The sequence below is a fragment of the Cucurbita pepo genome, chromosome 13 (genome assembly GCF_057944985.1).
Source record: "Cucurbita pepo subsp. pepo isolate OVF chromosome 13, ASM5794498v1, whole genome shotgun sequence".
NCBI lineage: Eukaryota > Viridiplantae > Streptophyta > Magnoliopsida > Cucurbitales > Cucurbitaceae > Cucurbita > Cucurbita pepo.
The window spans coordinates 11,323,697-11,346,354 of record NC_141810.1 but is presented as its reverse complement, the minus strand read 5'-3'; the positions used below and the strand labels follow the sequence as shown (position 1 = coordinate 11,346,354).

Sequence of the window (22,658 nt, the reverse complement as noted above, 5' to 3'; positions counted from 1 at the left end):
ACACATGGGTTATGATTAACATTTTAAGGTTGAGTATGTTATATTAGTAACAATATTGACATAGGTAGTTTAGTAACTGATATCAATCTTGAGCGAGTTATGAACATCTAACTATAAGAGTTTATCCTTTGTTTCGCATGAGTGAGAAATGCCTTTTATAATCTTGTCAAACGGAATTCATAGAAATATCTGGCTACAAAGTCGAAATTCAACTTTTCTCTGTGTTGAATCGAGTTCTGAGGATTGTTCTATTGAAACCCGAACTAGATGTAGATTAAGGTGAGAAACTCATAAATGTGTCAAATAGTAAAGGACTAGAGTTATTCAACTCGTAATAGGAGGTTGATTTTGTTAAGAAGGAATAACGAGCATCATCAAAGAAAAGTAGCTTATTGGAACTCTTAAACAAGTTTAAACTTGTTATATTTACATACGTGAGCATGTTAACGGTGTGATTAGGAGCTTAATTTGATAAATATTTAAATTACAATGATCATCATACACGGTGAACATGTTAGAAATTGACAGCTAAATATGGTATGAGATGTGGATGAATATTCTTAGTCTACTATTCTCCGTGGAACCCTTGATCGACGTGTTGTGTGCTAGGTTAGAAATAATGAGTATTCTTAATCGTTGGGTTGTATGCTATTTCAGGTCATCAAAGAGTTTAGTAGATATGTCGTACTTGATCGAACGAATCTTGCATACGAGTCTGAAATTTGTAGTAAGCACAATAAGAACTAACAAATGAAATTTATGGTTATTCGGATGACCTTATCATCGACGGCTAAATTATGAATCACTATGACTAAATTGTGTGGAATATTTTGTATTGGAAAATTAATAAATAAATTAATTAAATCAGATCCAAATTCAAAGGTCCAAAAATATTAATAGAAAATAAAATATTAATAAAATGGTATCATAGTATACTTTGACCCGATGTTCTTTTTTTAAAATTGAAATAAATAAATACAAAAAATATAGTTTTGGAACTCTTAATTTATTAGAAAACTTTGTGGGTCGTGTCAAATTTTTAGTATGAATTATTCAAAGATAAGATATAATAATAATAATAATAATAAATAGAAAACAAGAATATTTCAAATTGAAAATTCATTAAATACATATTTTGATTTTTTAAATTCTTTTTATTAAAATTTGTTAGTATATGTAACAAAAATGGTAAAACTATTAAACCTAGCAATAAATAAATAAATAAATAACTATCGCACTAAATAAATAAATAAACTTGAGAGTACGTCTCGTTTTTCTAAGTTCTCCGAATTGATACGAATTTGTAATAAATGGTAAAATCTTTAAATTTTATAATCTTGTTTTTTACCCTACCATTTCCACGCACTTATTTGATTCTAAGCCTAGGCAATGACGTATTTATTATCGAAAATCAGACGATCTGAAACTTTCTTTAATAAGAGAAGGGGAGTTGAATGATCCAAGTAAATACATAGCGTTGATTGACAGATTAAATTTAACCGTTACTAAGTTTGACATAGTGTATTTAGCTTGTATACTTAGTCAATTTATGTATGAACCAAAAACACCACCTTGGGAGGCAGCCCTTCGAGTTTGAAAAACATCAAAGGTGTCAATGACTTCTATTACCATCGAAAAACAACTTAAGATTACAAGCATATTGCGATTGAGACTGACGGTCTATTTTTAGGGTCTGATTAGTAACATCTATCTATTAATAATTGATTTTATTATAAATTGAATTGGATTGAAGGTTTGTCACTCCACCATTTACAATTATTTGACCAAGTCCCCCAAACACATCCCATCATGAACTCCACCATTTTTTTTAAAGCTTTGAAGCTTAGCCACCACTATATAAACTCTCTCCCTCCCTCTCTCAAACCCACTCCCAAAATGGATATTATAGCAACCCCATCAGCTCTAAGCTTGAAGAGGCTATGGAGAAGAAGAAGATACCAAAGACTAGGAAGCGGCACGGGCGCTCCAAGATCAAGGAGCTTCCATCTCGGGCGACTATGGCGGATGAGACGACGAGCTCCGAAACTACGGTTGAAAATGGCATCCCCATTGAAAGTTTTAGCGAGGTTCCACGACGCATATGTAAAGATGATGACGAGGGTCGCGAATAATGTGGGGAATATGTATGCCATTGGAGGCTTTGGAAATGGGAAGAGGATACCAAAACTTGGTAATCAAGTGTCTTTGGTTTATTGTGGTGGGGAACAAGTTGACGCCAAGTTGGTGTTGGAAATGTATAACAAACTTGCTGCTTCCAAGAACTTGACCGTAGCATAGACAAGGATGTGATTCAAATGTATGTTTTGATGGGAATAAGGATGTTTTTTTTTCATTTTGGGTTTTGTTTTTTTTGTTGTGTTTCTAACATTCCTACAAGGGGAAAGGATTTGTAAGAAGCTCTTGATCTTACTTAAAAGACACATCAAGTTCTCTATGGGAATGAAATGCAAGTCAAGTTCAAGCTTATGTTGCCTCTTTTTATTTTATCCTTCTACTCTCATTTTTACTAAGTTATTAATTTTTAATCTTGAAACCAAACTTGAATTACTGACGAACTCTCTTAGAGGTGGGAAAAGTGACAAACTCAAAGGTATCGAAGAGGAATAGGAGTCCTCCCAACAGAGAGGTAGGACTCCATGGCGGGGACTTCACACCTAGAACCGTCTAAGTCACAATCAAGACCCTTCGTCTTGCTTCATATGCAAGGGGGCCCATCATGTATCTGAGTGCCTATAGAAGACAGTACTATAGGCCTTCCAAGCACAACTTGGAATGAATTCAGAAGTTGAGTATGGACGGTAGAAACAGCAATATTGTTAGTGGAACATGGTTTGCTCTCCAAAAGAGAGTGGAAGAGACAAAAGAGCCAGTGGAACATAGTCTTATGTATGTCAAGGCCGGAGTTAATCACATGGTCTTTGTGATGGTCAAGATGAACGACACCGTGTCATTTCCATCCCCCTAACAAAATACTCAATAGTAACAGAGTCCAACCTGACAATTATTCAGACAAACACCCAATCATCTTCTAATACATTTAAGAGAAGAGTATATTCTGATAATCGTTGGTTCCCTTCATTTTCAAAAGCTCGAAGAGGTTCCTGTTCCCCGTCAAGAAAATCGATAGCAACATTCTCCAAGTTGGTTGAATCGGGTAAAGTAATATCTCTTGTTATCGACTGAATCTCTTTTGATGTACCACTACATTCCAATACTTTTTGGTATTCAATTTTGAAAGCAGTCAAATCTAGCGGTTGAGTTACATCAAGAAGATTATTTGGGACTTGAGTTTCATCAAATACGTTAAAAAAAGCTACCTCCCAAGTCGTTTTGGAGACATTTGGAAAGTTCAAGTCAGATGTTCGAACACCCCCTCCTATGGTAGCAAACTTCCCACAATTCTCATCAATTTTTTAATATCCAAACTTGGTAGGTTCGGAGTAATATTTAACTCACTTCTCCCGATTTATTTCTTCAATGTCATCAGTTAATATCTTTCCTCCAAAGTACAATCCAACTGGGCTCTCAAGGGATAGAATGTGCTTATTCTTATGTTTTTCCTTGTAGTTCATAGGTTGATAATTAATGCAAAAATTATTATTATAACTAATCGCAATAGTAGACCGAGACAAAACAATAGTGTCCGCAACTTGGATACCTATAGATTCTTTTCCCGGTTCGGCTCTTTCTATAAGTTTGATGTATGGTTTTCTTTGGTTATGTTTCTGTTCGAAAGACATGTTGCCACACATATTTGAGACCATTGTAAGACTGTTGTTCAAGCAATGAAGTCAAGTGCTTGAGAGACAAGGGGTCATGATCTACCAACAAGATACAGAGATTAACAATTCTACTAAGACTGATCTAATAATTTCATTCTCAAACCACCGTCAGTGTCTTCAGACCAATTAAGGTTTTTGCACAATCTCAATTTTCCAAATCAAAGTGTTCCCTAGCTCGTTAGTCCTTTCTTCCATGGCGTTATCTACACTATACAACGGTGTCATGGAGTTTTGCGACCATTCGTCTCCTTTTCTCTTTCCTTCCCTCTCGTTTTCGATGTTTCTGTGTTGTATGTTTTTGTGGACAGAACGAGGTAGTTGGACTTAATGAGAGGGGGACGAACGTGTCCTTGGGAGAGGTCGACCAAAAATTCTGTTGACTTGTCGAAATTCTCAGGATTGTCGGCGACTGATAATTTTTATTATTATTATTATTATTATTATTATTTGTAACCGTTACAAATCTATTCATAATTACTCATAAATCAAATATATACTTGACTATCACATAAACATGCTTATAGTTGAACTTAAATTGGTTGATTGAAATAAGTTCTTGATGTCCGTTTGAATCAACAATATGGACGGAAATCGTACATTGTCATCTTATAAGTTATCTACTAACGTTTTAATGTTACTATCTTTATTAAATATATTTTTGAATTTTATCCTCTATTTTTTTTTTAATTCCATTTTTAAATGTGTTTTCCTCTATTTTCTTTATTTCATTTCCATTTTTAATTTAACAATTTCATTTCTACATTTCATCTCCAATTTAATTTTCTTTTCTATCTTCAATTTTTTTAAAAAATATTAAATTTGGATATTACAAAATAAATTATAACAATTAGCTGTGGTACCAAGTATTTCTGCATTATAATTCGAGTGACAATTATAATATTATATCTTAAATAAAAATTTATTTATTTATTTCATCTATTCCATGATTAGATCAAGAACAGATACTACCGTACTTCGATTTTGAATCAAAAAACAGATTTTAAGAAATTATTCATCAAAAAATTAAAATTTTAGTAACGTATTACACCGAGTTTGAATTAAAGTATTTAATTTAAATTTTTGAATAATACAAACCATAACTATAAGCAATTAAATTGTTTATTGATCAATTTTAGCTAGCTGTGTCCATGCAGATATCTTAACCTCTTACCAACAACCAATTACATGGATTAGCATGCCCAAACCCTTCTGAAAATGAAAACCAAACCAAACATCAAAAATCTCTTTATTTCTAATTTTAAGTTATTTGACGGACGTTCATAAAATTCGACCATCCGTATCACTTAATTATGAATAAATGGTCTGAGTTAATTAAATTCAAAAAATTTATGGTTAGAACCAATTAGATTCAAATTGTTTTGGTTGAAAAAGCTTACGACCCAAATAATTAGTTTTGATCTAAAAAAATATAATTTGGTCGACTAGAAAGCAACCCCACCCTAGGTTGTGGCAACTTTCTACTCATTCTGAGTTGTCTTGTTGTATCTAAAATGGCTTTGAGCATCCTCACCACAATTGCCTTGTGATGCCCTTCGTTGGTTCGGGAGGAGAACAAACCACCATTTATAAGGGTGTGGAAAAAGCCCAAAGAGGTTAATATCTGCTGCGGTGGATCTGGGTCGTTATAAATGGTCTCAGAGCTAGTCACCGGCTGATGTGCCGGCCTTCTCGCTGTTCCTTGAAGGGGGGTAGACATGAGGCGGTGTGTCAGTAAGGACGCTAGGCCCCAAATGGGGTGGATTTGGGGGCGGTCCCACATCGATTGGATAAATGAACGAGTGCTAGCGAGGACGCTGGGCCCCGAAGAGGGGTGGATTGTGATGTCCCACATTGGTTGGGGAGGAGAACAAACCACCATTTATAAGGGTGTGGAAACCTTTCCCTAGCAAACGTGTTTTAAAGCCTTGAGAGGAAGCCCGAAAGGGAAAACCCAAAGAGGACAATATACGCTAATGGTGGATCTTGGTCGTTATATGCCTGCTCTCTCCTTCTTCGGCACTTTCCAGTCCACAACAGACCTGATCTTCTCACATACAATTTCTTTTCCTGCTACACTCGGAACACTATAAACGATTATGTAAACTCAACTTAATTCAATCCAATCTGTTTGAACGGACAAATAATAATAATAATACTATAAATCGAATCTGATTAAATAGATTTTATTCGAAATTTGATAATTTTGGAAGCATTATGAATGTTTTTGGTAACAACCCCCTAATGGAAAAGGATGGATATTGCATTGAAGGTAGGGATTAGTTGGGTGTTTGGAGCTTAAAGAATAAGAAAACAAAACATTTTTTTTAAATAAATAAATAAAATTCCCATATTTTTTTTGTTCTTATAAATAATTTTATTTTATTTCCCCTATTATTTTTTTTAATTATTCTTCAACAACTTTTTCAAATAATTTTTTAATGAAGTTAATTTTTCAAAATATATATAAAATTTGATTTATGTTTTGAAGTAAATAAATGAATGTTTTACGAGCTAACGTCTTATTTTTATTAAAAACAAAAATTTAAATAAATAATTCGAACAATTCAAACTAACCCAACCAAAAACTCGGTTCGTCCGAGAATTTTACAACTAAATCCAATTTTTGAACAACTCTAATATTCCTTAACAACTTAAAAGTATATCGACCCCATATGCATTGAGTATCTGTGATGTCCCACATTGGTTGGGAGGAGAACAAATCACTATTTATAAGAGTGTGGAAACCTTTCCCAAGCAGACGCGTTTTAAAGCCTTGAGGGAAGCCCGGAAGGGAAAGCCCAAAGAAGACAATATCTGTCAGCGGTGGATCTGGATCGTTACAATATCGAAGTCGAATACCCGATTATTGAAAGGAAAAAAAAAAAAAGGTAAGTCAATACTGAAAAACGAGATGATTGAATGAACCGGGAGTTTCACCGAACAAATTTGATGTGGGATTTGGACGTGGGATCTAAAGAAAAGGGAAAGAAAAACATTGTAAGTTTGTTAAAGTCGTAATACATAAGCAAACTCCATTTTATCTCCCAAAAATAATAATAATAATAATAATAATAATAATAATCAAACTCCCAATTATTTTCCTGATTTAGCTTATTTCTTAATCTACTGTTAAAAGAAAATAAATTTAATTTGTTTTTTCTTAAAAATAAAAAATAATAACCACCAAATTAATCCTTCTCTTTTAAGCTTATAATTGAAGCAACATAATCTCATCATCAAATGCGCTTCTCTAACCGCAACCGGCCCCCAAAATTCCTCAATTTTTCAATTTTGCTTTTCTACAAATAATTTAATATCAAATGTGACCGAACCCAACCCACGTTCTCCTATGTTGAAGATTATTGGGAGTGAGTCCCACATTGATTAATTTAGTGGAAGATTATGGGTTCATAAGTGACGAATACTATCTCCATTAGAATGAGGATTTTTGGGGAAGTCCAAAGCAAAGCCATGAAAGCCATGGGAGTTTATGTTTAAAGTGGACAATATCCTAACATAGTATCAGAGCTACGCGGATTTTTATTAAATATAGTATTATTTTTATAAACAATTTGAAAATATATTCACGTGAAAACCATGATTATTAAACTAATCCCAATAAAAATTAACATTAAATTATTAAATTATAAATCAAAATTAAGGACAAAATATAAAGACTAAATTTAAAATAGAAAAAAAAAAAGAATATTTTAAATGATAAATGGAAATGAGAGAGGTAGGATGGTAATTAGAATGAAAGGTGAGGGCATTAAAGTAAATTGGTATAGATTTTTGTACCGGTTCGGTCGTGCGAGTTTCTTCAGCGACGCATAACGACTTACATTTGATTGTCATGTTCCCTCTCTCCACTGATTCCCATTTCCTCACCCTCCAACCAAAATCTAATCATCATCAATTTAATCGGACGGCCAATATTTAATTTCTAATTTTAATTTATTTTAATAATCTAATTACAAATAACATAATATCAATTTTTGTCACTAAATTTGTAATTTAGTAAAGTTGGAATAAAATAAATAAATAAACGGATTTTAATGCCTCTTGTATGAATATGCTATTAAATTTGACCCATCATATATTTTTAATAATTTAAAGTTAATTTTTTAATAATAATAATTTTATACCCAAAATAAATAAATAGCCTATGGAAACCAAACCGAACCAAACCAGATTGGGCCGGTTCAAACGAATTGGAGAAAAACATTTCTGTTAGAAAAACAGTTTTCTCGAGAACCGGTTCGATTTATTAATATTATTTTCTTTTTAAATTTATTATCTATTATTATATTATTATTATTTTCCTCTCTGGTTTTGGCTCTGTTTTCCCTCCATTTCCAAATCCCCCAAATCTTCCTCCTATAAAATCACTTCGTCTTCTCCATTTCTCATCTCGCTCTCTCTTCCTCCTGCGCCTTCTTCGCCGATTCAGGTGAGTTCTTCATTCATCTTTCTTCGGATTAATTATCACATTAATGGATGCTACCTTTTCCTCTGTTTAATTATCACTTTCATTAATTAGTATTTCAAGTTATTTGATCTTCTATCCCTGAGGTTTTCTTTTTGTATGTTCTGAAACTATTTCGATTTCTACTGAAGTATGTTAATTGTGGAAAATATTCTTGATCGATCATTTATTTAACTAGTTTGTTTCTTGAATGATTGCTTTCGATTTTTTTCTGTGTTCGTCTTATTTCTGTTTTTATTTTCTTGTTTTTGTGGAATTGATGGAAGAGAATCCAGAGCTGTTTGTTGGTTGCATGTTTATATAAGTGCGAGATCGGGAAGAAAATGATCTGTAATCTTTCTTTTTGAAGGTTAGAGATCGGATAATCGAAATGATCTAGTGTTTGAATTCGTGGTTGTATTTGATGTTGCTTCGTTTACTGTTATTGAAGAAATTTCGCGGACGTGATTTTTGAGAATTTTGATAAATGCGCACCGTAATTTGCAGTTGAAATGCACAAGAGCACTACTTCTGCGTCTAATACTATTGCTGCTGGGACCACTATGTCATCGTCGTCGCAACTGAAATCGCAGCTTCAAACAAACAACGTTTATGCTTCCCTCTATAATTCCTCAATCTTTGCTCCAAAGCAATCCGTGCCTGTCTCTCTTCCATCGACTCTCTATGGTGACTCTACTCACACGGATTCAATCTCCGCTTCAAAATCGATAAACAACCACCTCTATCAAACCTGCGTTGTTCAAGATCACCAAGAAATGGTTAATCGTCATAGCCTCTGTCTCACTCATCTTCGGGAAGCAACCGAAGAAGCCGATGCTCTTCGACAAGAGAATATTCACCTTAGAAGTATTAACCACGAGCTTAGCAAACACCTGAGTCTCCTGATCCACGCTTCGGTTCAGAAACAGTACGGCTCCTCCGATCAAACTCCTCCGTTTAATTTTGTGGAGGGATTCCGCGGACTCAGTGTCGCGGAGAAAGGGGCAAGCAGTTCGACATGGGAAGATATTTCCGATGAGAGTCCGACGAGCGTAATGGAGGGTGGAAGGGTAGAGGGCGTTGAGGTGGAGAGGTTTTCGCTCCCGAAGAGCATCTCCGTGAGATCCAATGGATACTTGAAGATGGCTCAAGGCGGCAGTAGCCAGGGCGGAAAGGTCCGCGTCTCATCTCGGCCCAGAACTGCAAGTCCTGTCAAGGTTACGGTAATGACACGTTATTTATTTTACAAGATTGCCATTCTCATTCAAGAAAAGTTATGTTTCGTCGAAGTATAATTTTGCGCTTTAATAGTATCTGAATGAATTAATTTTAATCACATTTAATCACGTGATTACAAATCTGATAGCATTAGGAAGAAGAAAGTCACTAGTTACGTGGGAGGAAAACTGTAGTTAGAACTGAATAAACAAAGATATTACATGTACATAAAATGCCGGAATTGAGAGTAACTTTTTTGGGCTGTGAATTTTTTCGTTTCTTTTTATTGCATATATTTCTTGATTTAAATTTGAAGTTATCCCTTTCTTACTATATTTATTAGACCTTAAATAGAAGCACATGTTGGTAGTTTTAGGTAGTTAAGCACAGTTGAAAGCAGAGAATTTATTACCATTGTGATTTGTCGCCAATCCTATTTATTGTAGTTACTATTGAGACATAGGCTAAATTTATTCCTTTTTCTTTCATCCTTTTTTAAACGGGTGCAGTCAACTTTTTCTTATTGCAATTATTCGTTTTCTTTTTTCTAGTCCCAGTATGCATTGGTCAAGTGTGCACTCTTGTTTGTTTTTGGTTAACATTGAATCACATAGGTTGAATGTGTTAATTTGTTCTTCATCTTTGTTATGCTTAGCGGTCAAGTTTTTTCTTCTTCTAGTCTGTTCCTTAGCAAATTTATTTTCTTTATTAAACAGGTTGATTTCGTTTAGAACGGATTCTATCAAAATTGAGAAGGCATGATTTGGAAATAGTCTTCCATTTCTAGATTTAGTTATTGAATTGATTAGAGGTTTGAATTGTTTACTCATGGTTTGAACTCAATAGCATTTATAATTTAGACGAAATGCTGTGTAATACCTACGTGCTGGCTAGAGCCTATTTAGACATTGGTGCATTTTCATGACTTTTGATAAGATGGTCAAATTTGATAGAACAAATGGTGTCTTGTTCTGAAAATACAGCAGAAGGTGTACGTTCAAGGAGTGAAAGAAGAGGAAAAGCCACTAGAGCTGGAGGTGTACAACCAGGGCATGTTCAAAACCGAGCTCTGTAACAAATGGCAGGAAACAGGTAGCTGCCCTTATGGAGACCACTGCCAATTCGCCCATGGAATAGAGGAGCTCCGCCCCGTCATCCGCCACCCCCGGTACAAGACGGAGGTCTGCCGTATGGTCCTTGCCGGAGTTGTCTGCCCTTACGGTCACCGCTGCCACTTCCGCCATGCTCTCACTGACCAGGAAAGGCTCATGGGGCCGCTCAAGCCCACCTGCAGGACCGCCCCCAAGCTCGACAGGTGAATATTGTTTTCTTACCAAACTGATCCATAATTGAACATATAAGAATAATGATTTGTTTGTTTGTAAGCCTCAAATGAGAGAGGTAAATAATATCCCATATAAGTAAAAAAAGACAAAGTAAGAACAAATATATAAAACCATTAGAGACAAGTTAGTTTGGTCTGGTAGATATTGAGGCCTCGATGATCGGGAGAGCGTAGGAAGAGAGAGTCATGCCCTTGTGCTACATTTTGCTGTTATTTTTTGTTCTTCCATACTCCCAAGTTTGAAACTCTGTAGCTGCTGATTGCCTATGCCTTTAAGCAGAGCACATACTGTATGTAAAGGCCATACATACCCTTTCTGAGGATACTCTGTTGATTTCATTGGTTGCTATATGCATTTTAGGAATGATAATTGAATCACTTTTTGGGAAGTGCTTCAGACCAAAATTCATAATTTAAATTTTGCTTTCCACTTTTTACCAATATTTTTAAAAAGCTAAGTCAAAATTTTAATAAAAAAAAAAAAAAAATTGTTACTAGAATGAAATTAGTATATAAAAAAACATACACGTTTTGGTACTTGCATTATTTGAAGCATGGATAAAATATGTCCTCTCTCTCAAATGTTCCAGATCTTGAACTGTGTAACTAGCTATTTGAGTTCTTTTTTTAGCAATCAATGGCTCTGAATTCATAAAAAAAAAATAATAATAAATAAATAAAAAACAGACAGTGTTCGTTAACAAGCTTGACTTTACAACAAAAAAAAACGAAAAAAAAATTATTATTATTAACTCGATGAATTTTAGGATAATTAAGAAAATTATTAGTGTTTTATTTAGTAGAATTGTTAGGTATGTTCTATTTATAACAACAAAGAAAATTGAAGAGCATAACTGCTCAAAGTTTTTCTATTTGGAGTATCTCTCCCCTCAATTGCTCTTTTTACTTGATTAATTTGCATATATTTGGATTGTGGATCATATCTAATAGTCGTAGAGTTTTGTAAAGTAGGAAAGTCTTAACCTGAAATTCTGTGGGCGATTTGAAGTAGATGATGACGAGCTTTCAGAGTCCACAATCAAAGTTTTAACAGTATTTCTTTGCTGTGTACATAAAAACTCTTCAAACTACTCTTTTCCAAGATTAAAGGGTTTAGTGTTGAGTTTATACATTCAATTTCTTTGCTATAATTATGGAAAGAAGGGACAGATGTCCTAGAAAAAGTCTGTAAAAAACAATGCAGTAGCCTGGTGGGAACTAGTACAATGGGTTTGCAAAATAAAGCATAGTCTAGATGGACCAATGGAGAGATATAAAGCTCGACTCGTAGTTCGAGAATTCTCTCAACAATATATGAATTAGACTCTGATGAAATGTTTAGTCCAGTGACGAAGATTATTACCATACAAGTCCCGTTAGCACTAGGTAAAAATTAGAAACTATGATAAATGAATTTGAAGAATGGTTTCTTGCGTGGAGAGTTGAACTAGGAGATTTACATGAACTAACCAAAGAGATTTGAGAATGCAACTAATCCTAATCATGTATACAAGCTAAACTTTTTATGGGCTGAAGAAAGCATCAAGAAATTGGTACGGTAAAATTACTCAATTTCTTACTCAAAGTGGTTATTCAATTGTGACATCCCACAGGGGCAGAGAACCCATCGTTGTTTCGGCTGTGCTATCGGAGGCTCTGGGGAAGTCGGAATAGGAGAGCACTCATCTTGGGGTTGGCTTACTACTTAGATGCTTTCAGCAATTATCCGCTCCGCACTTGGCTACCCAGCGTTTACCGTGGGCACGATAATTGGTACACTAGAGGTGCGTCCTTCCCGGTCCTCTCGTACTAGGGAAAGGTCCTCTCAATACTCTAACGCCCACACCGGATATGGACCGAACTATCTCACGACGTTCTGAACCCAGCTCACGTACCGCTTTAATGGGCGAACAACCCAACCCTCGGAACATACTACAGCCCCAGGTGGCGAAGAGCCGACATCGAGGTGCCAAACCTTTCCGTCGATGTGAGCTCTTGGGGAAGATCAACATGTTATCCCTAGAGTAACTTTTATCCGTTGAGTGACAGCCCTTCCACTCGGCACCGTCGGATCACTAAGGCCTACTTTCGTCCCTGCTCGACGGGTGGGTCGAGATGCTTAACTTACAAGTCACAAAAATTTATACTATTTTGAGCATACAATTTGAAGCAGAAACTTTGTGTGGTTTGAGAAATGTAATGTTGCAGTAATGGGGAGGCGATTTATAGTGGCTCTTGTTTCTTCTGTTTGGAATCACGACTCTCTACAAAACTATGATATTATCTATTTTGAGCATAAACTCTCATGGTTTTGGTTTGCACTCCTCGAAAAGGTCTGTTCCTTGGACCAACCCAAGATTTAAGATTGGTTGAGTTGGTGAGCTGAACAACTCGAATAGAATTCATAACCCAACCTGATCATCTATTTTTTTTTTTTTTGGATTGGGTTGTCGGATTTTTAATCTTCATAATAATTCTAGGAGGAGGGTTTATGTCTCACTACTATTTCTAAAATTTATCACTCTTAAAAAAAATTTATAATTCAAACAATTTGATTGGGTTCAAAAAAAATATTTCATCCGACCCAATTCAACCTTACTGATGAACAACCTTTGTTTTAAGTAGTCGAGCTATATCAATTTAATATCCGTGTGTCTATCCTATATATGGGGCGACACACACATACCCAATGGTCCATTCTTTGCAACATTTTGGTATATTTGTAGTGAAGATTTTGAGTGACTTTACAGGAAACATAAAAAGTGAAGCATCCCCAACAGTAATCTACACCTCTTTTTAATAATCCAATGCCACAAAAGCTTTTCAAAAGTTCAATAAAAACATAGAATGGAATCTCCAACCTTTCATAGTTTAAACTCTTCCTTTTTTTTTTTATTTATTGAAATCTCGTTGTCGATCCACCTTTCAATCGTTACATTAGATATTGTAATCTCTGAGCTACCGTTGGATTGAAACTCGGGGTGATAATATTTGAAACGAAAATTTCATTTTAATCAAGGGCGGAGGACCTCACTAATCAAATGATTGTCCCACGAGACAAAGACGGAGGATCTAAAAAGTTAAAACGTCCTAATGTGACCCGACTTGACGACGCCAAACAAACACAATCCAATAATTTTCGATTAAAGTGATAGAAAAAAGTAGATGTCCTAAAACCCTAAAGCCATACTCTTACAAAAACCTTAATAATGGCTATGCTTGTATGCATCTCTTACAGCCCATGTCTTGAGCACTAAAAAAAAGACTACAAAATAAGCAAAAATGAAGCCTTAATTTCGGACCATTACCCTCAATTCCCCTCTGCAATGCAATTGCAAAGCTCTGGTCTTTCTCAATAACTTAACATTATTCCTTCTTTGTCTACAATTCTATTGCAACCCATCTTCACCTTTGTCCCTCCGTTCCCGCCGCTTCCGCCCGCCTCCGATGCTCTCGTGTCGTTGCTGCTCGGGTCGGTCATGGTGTCGTTCGAGTAGCTTGAAGTTTGCATTGTTAGAGGAAGAAAGAAAGAAAAAGGAAAGAGAAGGGACAAGGTTGAGCTATGGGGAGGGCACAGTAGGGGAGATATATATATATATATATATATATATATATAAAGGCAAAGGTTTAAGCTTTTTTAGTGAAATTTGAGAGTTTCCTTTTCCAAATTTTTTTTTTTTTTTAGTGATTAAAACAAAAATGTTAATAGAACAAAATGAGATGTTGAAATTGGGAGTGTTATGAATTAACTGGAACCACATCCAATCTTAAAGATACGATGATTAAAAACAATTTAAAAAAATTGAAAGTTAATGTCTATACTAACAAACTGCACATTTTTGTTAGAGTTCATTAAATGAACTCCAAAATTAAGCATGTTTTATTTGAAAAAAATTTATGTTACATGATATCCTACGACGTTTTCGATGCAGGTAAGTGAAAACAAAATATGTTATTTAAGTTAGTTTATGGAAATAGTTTTCACCCTTAAAAACGAGAAGATGCTAAGATACATATGTGTTGAAAATTGAATTATTGATATTTTAAATGATAATTAATGTAATTATCGGTTGAGTTATGCTTAAATTGAGGTAATAAATAGAACAAAATTAAAAGAAAAAAAAACAAAAAAAAGAAGAACTCCACTGACACGAATTCCAATGAATTCCAATGCTGTTGGAATTATCATGTGATGGGCAAAGGAGGAAGGTTACAGCTCGAGACAAAGTTTTATTTAATTTGAAATATTTAAAAATAAAATTGGGGAAAAGGAAAAGAAAAAATAACTTTTTGGTTATATTAGTAGCTTATTATTGGGTGGTGGTGGGAAGTGATTGGTGGGCCATTTGACATCGAACTGTGTCACAATTGTGTAGATAACGTTTCGTTACTAAGAATTAATCTCGACATATTGTCAATATATGAACAATTAGATACACGAATTATTAAATATACTAATGTTTCTTGTATTAGTAAAAAATTTTAAGCAAACTGAAGTCGTTCACAAAAAAAAAAAAAAACAAAAAATAGGCTCGTGTTTCTCTAGATTGTGTGAGTAAGAGAACAATTTTCCTCTCATGTCTTAATAATATTCCGATGGTGTATGAAATCATGAAAACCAAATCAAATACGTCCTACAAACGTGCACTGGCAGAAGAAAAAAAAAAGTTTGTACCTAAAGAGAGCAAATATTTGAAATTGACCATAGAGAATGAATGAGTGGACCATCTTAAACCTATGTCTAGGGCTACTCTGGACCTTTTTAGTCGAGAATATATATAAACGGGCTAAGTTAGGTCTACTGAAATCCCTGTTGTTTTCAAAGGGATTGGTTATTTCATTTTCAATGCATAAAGATATATATTTTTTTTTACTAGTTGATAAACTACCTATGAATCGGAAAGTTTGAAGTGATATTAATTTAATTATTTCAGTATTTTAATATTAATTTTTGTTTTTATAAATATGTACGGATCTTTATCTATACATACTTTTTTATCTATTAGTGTTTTATTCATTGAGCTGAATTGACATTATAATTATATTTATTTTATTTCCGATAAGAAATGGATGAAAATATTGTCAATGTTAAAAAAAAATGCAAACACCATTTTAATTTTTTCAATTTATATTTTATGGATATTTGATAAATTCAAAAATTTTAAAATATTGATATACTCGATACAAAATAAATACTAAATTTGTAATTTGAACCTTGATGATGTCATCAAGATGTCATTAAAAACTAGACTTCTTCACCGATGAGGCAAACAAGGCAGCGACGATCAAGCCACTTTCCAACGCGTCCACGACTGTGCCGAAGCCTTCATCCTCTGGCGTCTCGTGTACCTGTCTTTTGTGTCGTTTTCACTTTATAGTCTCTTGATCGAGAGTGAGAACCTAAATGATAAATATCACGATTTGGAGTTATTGATAAAAATGTTTATACTACAGATAAGGACAAAAGCATTAAATTCAATTACTTGAAACTCCAGAGTTATGGTATGACAGTTGGGTTTAGGGCTTAGGGTTTTTCTTCGTAAACCAATAACAAATTTGTTTGAATAATGTATTGGTTTTTGACCCGCGATTGAAATATATCGAAATAATCAAATAGAGTAGAAAGAATAACTCGAGGAGAGAATTTCTTGGAACAAACGAACCTTGAGCACTTCAAGTGGACAACCACTGACAATTGTCCTAAAGTTCTCTATAAATTAGTAACTTCTTTTACTAAGTCAATCTTATCGGCTCACAATCTTCCTCGTAAGCTTGAGTTTGTTCGAGATTCTTCACTCCCCAGGAATTTATGCATCTTTGCAAACTTAACCCTTGCTAGGGCCTTGGTGAGAATATCCACACGTTGCTCTCTAGTGCATATGAACTCCACAACGATTTGTCTCTTCTTGATATACTCACAGATGAAGTGGAAGTGAGTGTTAATGTGTTTGCTACATCTGTAAAATATCAGATTCTTCATCAATACAATTGCAGATTTTTGTTGACGTAGAGAGCTACTAACTTTAGTTCATTTTTAGTCTCTTCGATCAACAAATTTCACAGCCACAATGTTTGGCACAATGATAATGTCACAATTCGCTACTTCTGAGATTGTAAAGAGATCAAATTTTGATTCAGATAAAACGTCGTTCCTGCGTTGTTTTTTCTGTCATCAATATCTCTCGCTAAATCACTATCGGTAAAATCAACTAGTTCTTCAAGACCTCACCCTTTTTGATATTTAAGCCCGTTGCTTGTTGTTTCCTTCATATAGCGGAGAAAGTGCTTAACCGCTTGATGATGCATCATAGTAGGCTTTTCCATGTACCTACTCACCATTCCAACATCATATGAAAAGTCCGGACAAGTATGAGTCAAGTACCTCAAATTTTCGATGATGCACCTATACTCAGTGGAATTCACCAAGTTTCCTTCAACATCTGTCCTGAGTTGTAACTTTGCTTCCATAGGATACTCGCAATCAAGTTGCACTCCATCTTAAATTGATGCAACATCTTTTCAGCACAGGCTAATTGCTTTAGCATGTTTAGCATGATGCAATCTTTTGTTTGGTCCACTTAAATACCGAAGTAGTACATGAGTAATCGGAGATCAGTCATCTCAAATTCTTCTATCATTTGTTGCTTGAACTCTTTGATATCTTTCTCACTTGTACTAGTGACGACAAAGTCATCAACGTACACGCAACACTCAAATCAAGGGGAGTTACAATAACTCAAAAGAAAACTAATGAAAGAGTTTGAGATCAAAGAACTTGGAAGGCTAAAATACTTTCTCCGATATTGAAGTAGCATATTTAGCTCATAACATTTTCCTATCGTAGCAAAATATATGTGATGAATTTGTTGATGGAAATAAGGAAAAACAAATGTAAACCCACACCAATATGAATGGATTCTCAATAAGAAGAACTTGCAATGAACAGAAGTGAGAATATCTGAATTAAACTCGATTGGACATAGCATATTCAGTGAGTGTAATTAGTCAATTCATGCACGCCCTGCATTAGTTATGCATCGTCACAACTTCAACGAACGGATATAATAACAAAAACAACTTTGAAACTCAATATTTCATGAGTTGGGATCAAAGCAATTAAGTTGAAGAAACTTTAACTAGCCTAACTAAAAAATTATATCACTAAGGAACCATAAACTAAGAGAAAGATCATATCACTAAGGATTGTCTCCATTATTCCAAAAAAGAACTTGAGCATAATTAATTAAAATATTTTTGGAAAACATAATTATTGCCAACAAAGTGGGCTCACTTTACAGGAAGGATACGATGCTGCATATTAAAAACTACATCTCAAAACACTAAATAACTTGAAAAAAACATGGTAGGATACAATTTGCTTACTCTCTATGTGAGTTTGCTTCTCACAGGTCTTATTATAAAAAGCTTTCTATCAAAGGAAGGAGATGAAAGACTTTATCCTATAGAGCAAAAAAAGGTCTTCTTCAATGAGGAGGAGAAGAAAAGCACACACATTAGCACGAGTTTCGAGCGCATCAGCAATTTAACAAGGCTCAGTAAGTGTATCCCTTCACAAACATACCCTTCTTGGCCTCATCGCCTTCACCATCGGCAGAGTACTTACCGAGCTGAGCGAGGGAGTTCGCCTCTGCACGCACCAGAAGTGCTTTCTGTGCAGCCTCGACGTTTTCGGGATTTCCTTGCCATGTCTTGAGCACGGTGTTCTGCAACGCACGGGCGTAAGAGAAGGATACATGCCAAGGGTTGGGGCTTTGGTTCATTGCATTCAGGTTCAATGTCGCTTCCACTTCAGACTGTCCTCCAGACAAAAACTGCATACAGAATAAAAGATTTTTATTGTACTATATCTGCACTTAAAATGAGTTTTTACAAAGGAAACTTCAAGAATCTTTAAGAACATAGACTTTTCATAAAGTTTTTAATTCCTATCTATATGCTGAAACCTAATATCGTTTTTCGAAGAGTATTTTTTGTAACAGCCCAAGTCCATCGCTAGCAGATATGGTCCTCTTTGGACCTTTTTCCTTTCGAGCTTCCCCTCAATGTTTTTAAAACGCGTCTACTAGGGAGAGGTTTCTACACCCTTATAAGGGGTGTTTTGTTCTCCTCCCCAACCGATGTGGGATCTCACAATAAAGTTAAGAACATTCGACCATTAAATATTCTTGACAGTCAGAAGATCTTGCCCAGTCAATTAAAATTCAACCAATAAACATACCAACCAAACTACAACACGAAGATGAAACTATCAACAGTTTCTATAGCAGAACAAAATATAGAGTGACATGTATAACACTGCTGTGAGAATAGAAAAATTAGGGACGCCATTAAACGTCGAAAACAAGTTCAATTATTCATACCATGATTCCAGGAACGGCAGGAGGAACTCTTCTCCTGAGCATCTTTAGTGTGTATTTAGCAATAGTTTCAGGAGAGGCCTTCTCCTTGTGTTCGGCGCCGGGCGTTACCATGCTAGGCTTTAGAAGGATTCCTTCGAACAGGACATTGTTTTCAGCCAAATAGAAGAATACTTCTGACCAGACCTTTTCAGCCACTTCAAGTGTCCTGTCAATGGAATGGTCCCCATCAAGAAGGATCTCAGGTTCTACAATAGGTACAAGCCCATTGTCCTGCAGTAACAAAGAGATAGAAGAAAAGAATCTTCTCGTAATGAAAAATCTCTTCAAATATATGATCCTGTAATATTTATAAACAAGTTCATAGAACAAGCGTATACCTGAGAAATGGCGGCATATCGAGCAAGGCCCCAAGCAGCTTCCTTAACAGCCAGAGCAGAAGGACCACAAGGAATGCTAACAACCGTCCGCCTGTACGTTTCATATGATTTAGATTTTACGTAACTAACCGAACAAAACAGGTTAGAAGAGAAAACCACCCTCCTATATAAGAGGGTCTTTGTTCTTTCAGAAACAAAGAACATGCCGACTTACCACTTAGCAAAACGAGCACCTTGCTTATAATATTCAGCCGATCTTGAGGCCAGTCCGTCTAAGCCTTGACACCAGGATTCATTGTTGGATCCTGGCAGAGGAACCAAACCCTGAAACCCACACAATATAAATATGAACAAAATTCAATATTCAGCTTCATACAGTCGAGACACTTTGTAACAGCAATCAAAAATAAATTCTTTGGTGTGTATTGAAAGGTAAAAGGACAATTCACCTTGTCAACTTTAATACCAGGCATAATCTTTGCCTCTCGCAAGCAATCGACAAATTTCTTTCCATCTGTGGTCGACTGGTAGAGTGTTTCCTCGAAAAGAATAGCACCAGATATGTACTGACCCAAACCCGGTGTGGTCAGCAAAAGCTGTCGGTATGCTTGTCTGTTGGTTTCGGTATTGTCCAAGCCAATGGATGCTAACCTCTTCCCACATGTTGCATTAGATTCATCAATAGCAAGAATACCACGTCCAGGAGATGCTACTGATTTCTGCAAACCAAGGAAATGAACAAAGATTATGCCTTAATGCAAGGAATCCAACCTAGTTAAGACGCAGTGCCATTACAAAATACAAAGGTGGTTTTGCCATTCTTAAACATCATAACAAATGATTTCAAGCATATAATAACGTGAGATCCCACATCGGTTGGGAGGAGAACGAAGCATCCTTTATAAGGGTGTGGAAAACGAAGCATCCTTTATAAGGGTGTGGAAAACGAAGCATCCTTTATAAGGGTGTGGAAAACGAAGCATCCTTTATAAGGGTGTGGAAATCTCTCCCTAGCAAATGCGTTTTAAAACCTAAAGAGGAAGCCCAGAAGGGAAAGCCCCAAGAAGGCAATATCTACTAGAAGTGGGCTTTGGCTGTTACAAATGGTATTAGAGCAGACACTGAGTGATGTGCCAGCGAGGAGGCTGAGCCCCGAAGGGAGTGGACATGAGGCGATGTGCCAACTAAAACGCTAGGCCCCGAAGGGGGTGGATTGTGAGATCCCACATCGGTTGGGGAGTAGAAAGAAACATCCTTCATAAGGGTGTGGAAGCCTCTCCCTAGCCAAGGCGTTTTAAAAACCTTGAAGGGAAACTCGAAAGGGAAAGCCCAAAGAGGACAAGTAAACTCTCACAGAGACGAACACCTGTTTCTTATTAAACATTCATAATTCATGAGATATAAAACATTGATCTAGTAGTATATTCACATTAAAAAGGGAAGGAGGGGGGACGGTCCAGAGCTGACTTCCTGAAATATGTATCTAATTATTCCTTTCTGCAAGAATCTATCCATAGTAAGATCAAACCACAAATACAGCAAGGTCAGCATACTGGCAGTCTGCCACTAAGAGCATCGTAACATGATGATCAAACTTATCTCACTATGAAAATGGTATTAGAGCAGACATGAAACAAAACAAAGTAGCTCGCTATGAAAAGATCGCAGAAAAATCAAGGTCAAAGTCATAGAAAAACAAAAATCGAACCCTGATAAAGACAGGAAAAAGAACCTCCCACGATCGCGAACATTCAGCAATTACATCACGATCAACTCAAAACTCCAATACATGCAAATCAAATATCAGATCCAAATCCCAACAAAAACATCCCACAAGCCCTCCCATATTAAATCCCCAGGTCAATCGCCCAAACAAACAACGATCTAAAACCAAATACTCACCGCGGTCTGAACAAGCTCATCGGAGTAACCCCCAGCACGGATCGGGACAGAAACACGTCGACCAGAAGACGATCCGCGCCTCTGGGAGAAGGATTGGTGAGCGATCCATTGCGAAGAGGAGGCGTTCAACTTAGTGAAGCTCAGGCAGGCCATGGCTTCTACAACAGGAAGAAGAATTGATGAGGCAAAAAAAAAAAAAAAAAAAAACAACAACCCACAGAATCGAATTGGGTTGTGGGGGTGGTTTTATTGTGGGATTTTGGAAAGAAAAATAATAATTGGTTCGTAGTGAGGTGGGTTGGTGGATGGATCGCGGTGAGCGCGATTGACCAAAAGTTAGTATTTTAAAAAGTGAACAGCAAACGCTTCGTATTGGTAAGTCCGCCGGGGGCGATGATGGGCCGATGCAAGTGAGGTGCTGCCAAACTGTCCCTGTCGATAATTCCTATATTACCAAACTATTGCTTTTCAATCATATGACACAAAATAGTTTGAGTCGGCTATCATATCATTTGGATATATTATTAGTTCATTAATATTGATCATAAAATTTGTGTGTTATGGGTCCGATACAATTTTGATGTGTTACTCTAATTTGTTAACAAAACGTTTGTCTCGCATCCACGATTGAATCGAAGCCCATCAAAGTAAATTGAGTTTTTTTTTTTTTTTTTTTTTTTTAAAGAATTTACGCGTGTCAAAAATTTTGGATTCAATTAAAGAATTTTTATTAATAGATTATAACATTTAGATCTTTATTACGTGTCAATGAACAAAGTCACGAGGATTTAAAGATGGTTGCCAAAAACCAAAACCTATTTTGGAGTAAGATTATAACGTCTTTCTTTCCAGTCCTAAATATTAGGATCTAAGATTGGATTGAGAAGTATCATACAATCTTGGGTCAGGGGTACCTACATAGCCCACTTATGCACACATGAGCCCCAATAAGCGGACTCATAGACTCATATATGTACCCTGGGCCTTACTGTCAAGCACAACGCATTAGACACCTTATAAAAGAAAGGCCTGCATGATATCATAACGAACATAAATATCAAAAGTTAAAATATTAGTTTTTTTTGTTTTTGAAAGACCAGGAGGTTAAAATATTATATTAGATTTTTGTTTATATATATATTTTTAAAAATATTTTAAATGGAAATT

General features: G+C 35.6%; 3 protein-coding genes across 4 annotated transcripts; 2 read left to right on the top strand and 1 right to left on the bottom strand.

The window, feature by feature from the left end:
• The first annotated feature begins 1,896 nt into the window (after positions 1 to 1,896).
• On the top strand, positions 1,897 to 2,548 carry LOC111808720 (uncharacterized). Its single transcript, XM_023694869.2, has one exon. The coding sequence runs from the start codon at positions 1,897 to 1,899 to the stop codon at positions 2,296 to 2,298; it is 402 nt and encodes a 133-aa protein (XP_023550637.1). The 3' UTR covers positions 2,299 to 2,548.
• A 5,603-nt stretch (positions 2,549 to 8,151) lies between these two features.
• On the top strand, positions 8,152 to 11,220 carry LOC111809160 (zinc finger CCCH domain-containing protein 15). Of its 2 annotated transcripts, none has more exons than XM_023695535.2 (3): positions 8,152 to 8,253; positions 8,776 to 9,491; positions 10,473 to 11,220. In XM_023695535.2, exons 2-3 carry the CDS (start codon positions 8,781 to 8,783, stop codon positions 10,803 to 10,805), a joined length of 1,044 nt encoding a protein of 347 aa, XP_023551303.1. In that variant the 5' UTR covers positions 8,152 to 8,253; positions 8,776 to 8,780; the 3' UTR covers positions 10,806 to 11,220. The 2 variants fall into 2 exon arrangements, with proteins under 2 accessions (XP_023551303.1, XP_023551300.1); XM_023695532.2 differs by having other exon boundaries at positions 10,470 to 11,220.
• A 6,802-nt stretch (positions 11,221 to 18,022) lies between these two features.
• LOC111808343 (fructose-bisphosphate aldolase 3, chloroplastic) lies at positions 18,023 to 21,812 on the bottom strand. Its single transcript, XM_023694264.2, has 6 exons — positions 21,492 to 21,812; positions 20,039 to 20,308; positions 19,804 to 19,913; positions 19,590 to 19,680; positions 19,213 to 19,482; positions 18,023 to 18,663 (listed from the first exon to the last, which is right to left on the bottom strand). Exons 1-6 carry the CDS (start codon positions 21,642 to 21,644, stop codon positions 18,385 to 18,387), a joined length of 1,173 nt encoding a protein of 390 aa, XP_023550032.1. The 5' UTR covers positions 21,645 to 21,812; the 3' UTR covers positions 18,023 to 18,384.
• Between the last annotated feature and the right edge of the window lie 846 nt (positions 21,813 to 22,658).

What these genes read in the sequence shown, in the direction of transcription:
- LOC111808720 (XM_023694869.2), top strand. Translation starts at nt 1,897, where the DNA reads ATGGATATTATAGCAACCCCATCAGCTCTAAGCTTGAAGAGGCTATGG.
- LOC111809160 (XM_023695532.2), top strand. Translation starts at nt 8,781, where the DNA reads ATGCACAAGAGCACTACTTCTGCGTCTAATACTATTGCTGCTGGGACC. An exon ending in CAAGTCCTGTCAAGGTTACG is followed by an intron (nt 9,492 to 10,469) that starts GTAATGACACGT and finishes CTGAAAATACAG; the next exon opens with CAGAAGGTGTACGTTCAAGG.
- LOC111808343 (XM_023694264.2), bottom strand. Translation starts at nt 21,644, where the DNA reads ATGGCCTGCCTGAGCTTCACTAAGTTGAACGCCTCCTCTTCGCAATGG. An exon ending in ATGAGCTTGTTCAGACCGCG is followed by an intron (nt 20,309 to 21,491) that starts GTGAGTATTTGG and finishes CTTGGTTTGCAG; the next exon opens with AAATCAGTAGCATCTCCTGG. An exon ending in GGTGCTCGTTTTGCTAAGTG is followed by an intron (nt 19,681 to 19,803) that starts GTAAGTCGGCAT and finishes TGAAACGTACAG; the next exon opens with GCGGACGGTTGTTAGCATTC.